At 30.0% G+C, this 8,252-nt stretch overlaps 1 protein-coding gene across 1 annotated transcript; it reads left to right on the forward strand.

Moving 5' to 3' along the window:
- The first annotated feature begins 6 nt into the window (after positions 1–6).
- LOC132736741 (pancreatic secretory granule membrane major glycoprotein GP2-like) lies at positions 7–5,057 on the forward strand. Its single transcript, XM_060723942.1, has 6 exons — positions 7–136; positions 542–646; positions 1,464–1,666; positions 2,306–2,441; positions 2,707–2,974; positions 3,314–5,057. Exons 1-6 carry the CDS (start codon positions 73–75, stop codon positions 3,486–3,488), a joined length of 951 nt encoding a protein of 316 aa, XP_060579925.1. The 5' UTR covers positions 7–72; the 3' UTR covers positions 3,489–5,057.
- The last annotated feature ends 3,195 nt before the right edge of the window (positions 5,058–8,252 follow it).

The following is an 8,252-nucleotide window of genomic DNA, read 5'->3' on the forward strand; positions in this document are numbered from 1 at the left end:
GGACGGGGAAGCGGCCAAATTGCTCTTGATAATCTAAACTGTATTGGCTACGAGGCGGATATAACACAGTGCATGCGATCCGCCTGGTACCAGAATAACTGTGGACATAGTGAAGATGCTGGTGTTGATTGTCATGGTATGTAACGGTTTGTAAAATAGAAAAAAAAGAGAACGTTAGTATTATTCGAATCTTATACAATGTGTGTAAAATTTTATTAACATTTATAAAGATATTTTCGAAAATGTACAGTTTTAAAGAATGCTTTTGTGGAACAAACAAAATGTTACTTTAAGACGTATGAACATTGAGTGTAATAACGCTAAATTCAAAAAGATATTTATAAATTTGCAATATACAAAAACAAATACTAATAACTTTATTGCAAATAAAACATTATTACAATTTTTATAGCAAAAACATATACATGTATACACATTTATGAATATATAACATTAAAACTCTTGAATAAATGCTATATTTTATCCTCATTTGTTTGATACATATACATGATAGCTACACTAAATAAGTACATGTTTGCAGGTTATGTTTATGGAGGAGTAACATTACCTAAATATTCGGGATATTTTACCAGTGATAATTACTATACATCTACTACATACAGACCATGGTATTTATCTACTAAAGGTAATCAACGATTCCTGATTTATAGTACAACTAAACATATACTATGCTCAAATTTGATATTAGAAAAATGTTGTTAATTACTTAACAGACAGTCTCTATGTAAATATAGAATAAATATAAATGTTTAGGTTCCACTTAAAGTAAATATGTTTAATATAAATATGTTTAAAATTATACTCACTATATGTGGTCACAATATGAATATAAAGAAAAACTAGCAATTTTTTTAAAAAGAAAATACCAAGTTTGCATGACGTGTGTTAAGGAACGCAGCTTCCCATTCACTGGATGTTCATTAGTTTATTAAAAAAGTAAGACAAATTCAGTAAGATTTCATAGATTTCAATAAATATCTGTGATTTGAATATTTTAACCAAGGATGAGCATAGAATATCCTTAAGCAATATATAGATCAACAGTTGATCTTGCTTTGTCAATTGACTTAATATAAATTGATACCATATTGTCCATGTTTTAAACGGTGTAAAATGTAATAGAGAAAAAATGAGGAATTTGTTATTAATTATTCGTCGCATAGCATATTTTTAAACAATGGTAATAACAATAGGTAGCACTTATAAGCTAACTAGAAGAAAGAAAGTGCATTTAACATTAAAATACAGATACCAAAATTTTGATAAACAGCAAAATATCTATTTTATTTCACTGGCATTTATATTGCATTTTAATACACTATGACTGTCCACGAATATCTGCGATTGAATGGCAAAAATGGAATAAATTTAATGAACCTTCACATATCCATGAATGTAATCTTTCAGTGTTACTTAGTTAATATATATGTGTTCTTCTGTAGGATATGGCCTGACAGATGCAATTCGAGTTGGATGTGATGAGAACGGATGGAACATTAGAGTAGACCTTACTGTTTTGAGAAATTTACATCCTGGTGCTGTGGCTTCAGATATTTATTTAGGGGAGAATACGTGTACTGGTACACAAGGCTGGAATACTGTCACATTTCAACAAGGATTACATGAGTGTCTCACTAGTCAAACTGTAAGTGTTTTAATTGATTACAAGTTGTTCTGATGAACTCAAACGTGCAAATTTTTAAGTTCCTGATGCACTGTGCTTAAGTAGTTTTTTAGTTATATGAATGAAGAATGTGTAAAGCAAGTTTTGTTGATATTTTCGCCTGGAATTATAAATTAAATATGTTAAATAAAATTAATAATTTTATAGATTTCAGATATATATTTCAAAACAGCAGGTGTCAAGTGCAATGGGCAGATGTAAAATGCTGCCCCATACTTCACTTCAGTGTTGATATATTTTTCTGATTCCTTTGATCATTGATTCCTTTAAAATGTTAAAAATTGACTATCGCTTAAGCCGGTGCTAAGGAAGAACGAGGGATGTTGCTCTTCTTCATTATCTCTAATATGCAGACTCAGTGACACCGAGTCAAACCTTTGTTAAACCTTCTTAAATCTTTCTTGATTAAATCTTGAAATATAACTTTCTGCTTTACCTTTTTATTGAATAAATATATTTAGGACGTTTAACATAGAAGTATGCAGCTTGTTCTTTGACTTTATTTATATTTCAAGGTAATTTCTTCCAAAATGTTTGCTCTTATTTTTTAGCAATGTTTGAAATCCAACAACAAATACGGTGTATTTTATTTCTTTACAGATTAGAAACGATGTCCTTGTGTACAGAAACCAGCTTGTGTATGCAGAACGAGACCCAATTCATTCCTTTATAATTCGACACTACAACTGGACAGTGAGTGTAGAATGTGACGTTGGAAGGAATGAAACGTCGTCAGGTTAATACAATTTAAGTCAAAACGATCATCTTTTTTTCTTGCTTTTTGCATGTAACTAGAGCCTTTTATTTATTTTTTTAATTCATTCTCAGCTAGTATGTTTTACTGCATGCATCTCAACTGGTCATGTAAATTTGTTATTTCAAAGCACTGAGTTATAATTTGGTACCTAAACCAGAATAACCCTGCTAACGATTTTATAAAAATAGTCCAAAGAAAACAACACAGTACTTGTATGATGTTTAAGTTCTTTCTTTCTTTTCAGGACATATCCATCATGATGCAGGTAATAATCCTGTTGACTCCGTGCTTGGTTCGAGTCATTACTATGTCAACATGAGCTTCTACTCTGATCCTAATTTTGCATATCAAATTAGTGGAAATCCCATACATGTTGCAGTAGGAAACAAAGTTTATGTCAAGGTTTTCACCACAAGCTCTGACTGGACAATCAAAATGAGGGTACATACGTGCTACACAAAACCATCTGCAAATGCGTCTGACAGTTTTAAATTTGAAATGATAAAGAATGGGTAAATAATTATACATTTATTTTAAATACATTATTTTGATACATTTTGAAATATATAGACTTGACAATAATTTAAGTGATATTCGTATAAACTGCATTAAGAGCATAATATAAGATATTATGATTTAATAGATTAAATGTAATTGAATCTACAGCGTTAACATATCGTAAATATATTTGTCAAAGAACTTCATAATGCTGTCAAATGATTTAATTATTTGCTGTCAAGAATTTGATTTTGTCATCAAATCATTTGATTATGCCGTCAAAGAATGTCAATATGTTGTCGACGATATTTTATTGTTTTCTATATTGATCGATAATGATAATTTCTTTCAAGGTGTGAGATGGATTCAAACACTCATATCATATCACAGTCCTCACATGAGACTCGTTTTGTGTTCGAGGATTTCGAATATACCAGCAATCACGAGGGTCTTTATGTCTACTGTGACGCCATGTTCTGCCGCTCCTCCGACTACTCCAGACAATGCATGCAAACATGTAATCCATAAAAGAAAAATTAATTATTGTTTTTCATTGAAGACATGGATAAAATAAGATAATTTTCAGATAAAAAAAGAGCACAATAAACTTTCAATATGTAAATGTGTAAGTTGTGTAAGTTGTGACTTTTAAGCTTTGTTTATAGTTTAGGTTTCGTATGATTTAGAATTTTCGGATTTCATTTTCTCGTTTTCTCAATACAATATGTACAGTGGAAAATAAACCATTTTCTTGTTGCAATTTAACATATTATTTTGCTTGTTGTTGCAGCCGTCATTGTTATTATTTCTGTTGTTAGAGCTCATTCTGTTCCAATTAATTTGGAGTTCTCCTCCTACCTAACAATTAGAGAAGCGCTCGGCCGAGTGGTTAACGTATCGGACGAGTAATTTAAGAATTGCTGGCCGCTTTAGTTGAAACCCCGTCAGTGGCAAGCCGTTGATTCCGGAACAAGAAACTTTACACTCAGTGCTTAGTACTGGTTTGTTCCAAAAATGGATTCGAGAGGGTTTCAATAAACTTATAGCTTCTAACATAATTAAACTAAATGAATTAGTACCAACTACACATATTCAAATACTCAAGTAAAATTGGGTACCTGAATTTTCGCATCACAATTAACAAACATTATTAGATTAATGATCGTTAGGATCATATTTGTCATTATTACCATAGAAAGGAGCATCCCCATGATATGTCTGTGAAGTGTGATGCTGTGGTATACAAAAATCTTCATTGTCTGGTATCATCCATTATTGAAATATGTGAAAGCATCATATCATAATATGATATGTATAATTATTTTATTACACTAAGCGAGACAATTAAGTCGGTGCAACACTTTTATTTTTGCCTTTCTATAATAAATGTCGCATTCCTTTGTTTGCTTCTCATATATTTAATCGGTTCGAAATGGAAATACAAATATTAAATAAATGACTTAGGTACTGTTTCATTTTTGCATGAAATATGTTAAGTAAAAGTTCTATTTATCACATAAACTTATTTAAAATTGATATATAACGCTCCAAACTTCGTAATAATATATTGAAAAACGGTATCCCCTTCGACTGCCAGTTATATGAAATCCACCGACTAGTTTGTTATTTCTTATTCTCTGCTACTTTTTGTCATGTGTCAACTGTAAAAAAAGTAAGTTGAGGAGCTTTGTGACATATTACCAAATACACATCTTCAAATACATTTTTACGATTATCTTAAACTTATGCTTATGATTATGGTCATATGTTAATTTGTAAATATGTGTTTTAGATTGAAATGAAAATGTAAATTTGTTATTTCTGAAATTAACATTGCTTTTGTTTTGGCAACGAAAAAAGAAATGCGGACATACGAAGATACGCCTTTTCACATTGTTGCTTACTCGTATCTGCTGGCGATTAGTCGCTGAAAATATAACGGTTTGAATAATATAATTATACAATTTATTTAAAATTATATTATTTTCGCATTTAATTATCCCTCTCTCCCATTCTGTCACCCGATGTGTACACACGCTGGTATATTCGGAACGGGAAAATGTGACAATGTAATAAAGAAAGTACATGTAATCTGTTTATATAGTTATTAATTTTTCCGAACGAATTTTGACTTCCTGTAAATTTTACGGGGAAAAACTTGATTTAAGAAGAGTTTTCGTTGGTTATTGTAAATTACAAAATAAAATTTGTAAATGTCATTTACTGTCCTAAGATAAAATGTTAAGAATACTTCATGTCATTCTAACATAGTTCTTAACTAAACTGTTAATGGTTGTCCTTGCCATTATAAAATAAAATGTAATGGATAGTTATATAATAAAATGGAACGGACAGTTTAACTTTCTTTAGTTAAATTGTTATTTAAGTTCTTTTTAACAATACTTCCTCCCACAAATCATTTTACACTGCATGCAAATGTCGTTACTTTTTCAAATGAACTGTTTATTTGACGTTAGAACTTACTGAGTTTATTTTGCACAAGAGCTAAGTTTTAAAGTTTGTCCAAAATAAAACAAATAATATCAGAACTTGTTTATGATGTTCGATAAGTGTCTAATATATAATATGATTATTGATGTATTTATAAAATAATTGTCTACCAACTGTGCAGATGGTGATATTAAAAATTGAGTTCACTTACCGAAACACGGCAGGTCCGTTTAGAAATACATCTCAAGTAAGATTAATTAACACTGCAAGAAATTACTACGGCATTTTTATTCAAACTATGCTATCATTTCTTTGCATAAGAACTAACATATGCAAGATGACCGCTTCTTGTTGATTTTCGAGCCATATCTGGATAGTTGTCAAAGCTGTCAGTAATATTGCTGGCAAATCATAAGTCAATCATTGTTTTTTCGTGTTCCATAAAATAAAATAAGATAAAAATAACTATTCTTATATATTATATTTTAACAATTAAATAATTGGCATAAAGCAGAATGAAAACGGTACACTAGTACATATTTAAAGTTGAACGTGCCTGATTATGAATAGAATACAGTAACATTTAAAGCGAAAAAGATAGGATAATCGACGTCGTTTTCGAGTTATTTGCATGTGAAATAGAAAGGTCTGCTTATCTCAAGCGGATTGGTATCAACATTGGCTTGATTGCGCAACATTTAAAGAATTGATAATAAGAATGTGGTTTATTTTTTCTTCTTTACTGAAAGCTTTGCAACTGTCTTTAAAATTGTCACTTTTAAAGAATGTTCAGCGTCTGAACAAAAATCTAAAATGAAATTCCATGGAATTTTGTATTCTAACCAAGGATAGAATAAAACATACCAATATGAAAAATAAAATTTGTAAGAGTTTTGTAAAAGTTATCCGCCCTGAAAATGACATACACTTAAACAGATGTTTACCTATGTTTAACCCTTGTATACGCCTTAAACTAGTGGTGGTGACTTTTGAAGACATACAAGCCAGTTTCCCAAATAGTTATGATTAAATCTCTATATTTTCTACTACATTTTAAAGAAAACAGGTTTGTGTAATGAAAACAACTGAATTTGCAATTAAACACATGCTGAATAAAGCTGACACGTGATTTTCAGTTTAACATTTTATTAATAAGTAATTATATCTATAATTATTATACATGTATAACGTTTTTAAAAGATGAACAATTGCACATGTCATGGGGACTTTTAACGAGATATATACATGCAATAGAAAAAAATCAAATTAGTTTCTAGTATTGATAATATCGTATCTATGTTGAAACGGTATCTAAACAAGAAAAATATTACATACATTCGTATGTAATATAGGTACGATTGCATACTACTTTTTGTGAAGACTTTATGTTTGCTGAATTTAAGGTGTAATGTAAAATGAACAAACATGTCATGAGATATTTTATATCTTTAAACATTTTCATGGAATGTAATTAATGTATCACCATATTAAAGTTGCATGCCTTCAGATGAGAAAAATTATTTCAAGGAAATCAAAATATGAAAAGAAAATTCACGGTCAATTGACTGCTTTGAAGCATAATCACAAAATAAAATTACAGGAAATTAAAAACCTTTTTATACACTTAAGGTAGAATTTCATTGTAAATCATAGTCACAGATTTGAGATATGATTATTTATTCATATTAACATCATTATTGGTTATATATTGATAAAAAAAAAAACCGAAAGACACAGTTTGTAAATATTTATTACAATAAAATATGAAAAAGGTATACGCGCCGAGGTTAGCTATAATTAAAATTCCCGCGCTAAGTCGCGGTGGTGCTTGGGATAATCACTTGATACTGTAAATGGCAGCCATTTTACGATACGAAAATGCCTGGCCCTCCTCGGACAGTTTATCCTGCCGAAAATATATGAAAAAATACTTGCAATTCAAAGTTTGCGGGCTACATAAAGATTATCGATTTACTCTTTGCACACTTTTTTTCTGCCTGAGTATAATAATATTGACGTGTTTTCATTGGCTTAAACCATCACGTTACCAATACACATGTAGGTGTGAACTAATTTCGTGTTCATTAAAATTATTCTGTTAATAGACATATAACAATCTTATTTACTTATTATTTTAATGAATTGATAAAACAACAATCCCAGAAGCATTTAAGATAATAACAATCATTGGAAAAAAATAAATGCATATAAATTGTAAATTTGTGTATGACAACTCAACCCCCTAAACAAAACATAATAGACTCAACCAAAACAAGCGCCTGCTTCTTCACCTAACTACATTGTATGTAGTTGCATGACCATGATTAGCAATTTAGCAAACCAAATCTAAGAGATAAACCTATTGTAAAAATAATACTATGACCACAGCAGATTTCGTACAGAAAAGAAATATTATAAACATCCTACTGTAAAAACACAACAACAAAGTACTCGTTTTGCTGCAATTCATTTATAGGATTGGTGACCTCATGCGATTTGTTTAAGGTAAAATTGGGTCACCATTATCGGCCGTGCCCATGATTTTAAATTTTTTGTCTTGCAATATTTTGATAAACAAAAACTACCATAGCCCAAGCAAGTATTTGCCAATTCCCACAGTACATTACTTTCTCTTTCACTTTTTACGTTATGACACCAGCATATTTTTCTAAATGAAAATATGCAGTAACAATATGTCACAAAGCACATCGATAAAGTAAAGAGTTTCATTGAAAAAATATGTACAGTTGAAATTGGCAATTATTTGCTTTGTACATGGTGTATGATTATTTTTTTAATATAGAAAATTTAAGCAAACAATTAGAAAAAACATTTAAGGTC

This window comes from Ruditapes philippinarum, unplaced genomic scaffold (assembly GCF_026571515.1).
Source record: "Ruditapes philippinarum isolate M1 unplaced genomic scaffold, ASM2657151v2 ctg14025_1_1_1_1, whole genome shotgun sequence".
In the NCBI taxonomy this organism is placed as follows: domain Eukaryota; kingdom Metazoa; phylum Mollusca; class Bivalvia; order Venerida; family Veneridae; genus Ruditapes; species Ruditapes philippinarum.

Bases quoted from the DNA above. Each gene is read 5' to 3' on its own strand.
- LOC132736741 (XM_060723942.1), top strand. From the start codon at position 73: ATGCGATCCGCCTGGTACCAGAATAACTGTGGACATAGTGAAGATGCT. The intron at 647-1,463 runs GTAATCAACGAT...GTTCTTCTGTAG, and splicing joins ATGGTATTTATCTACTAAAG to GATATGGCCTGACAGATGCA. The intron at 2,975-3,313 runs GTAAATAATTAT...ATTTCTTTCAAG, and splicing joins TTTGAAATGATAAAGAATGG to GTGTGAGATGGATTCAAACA.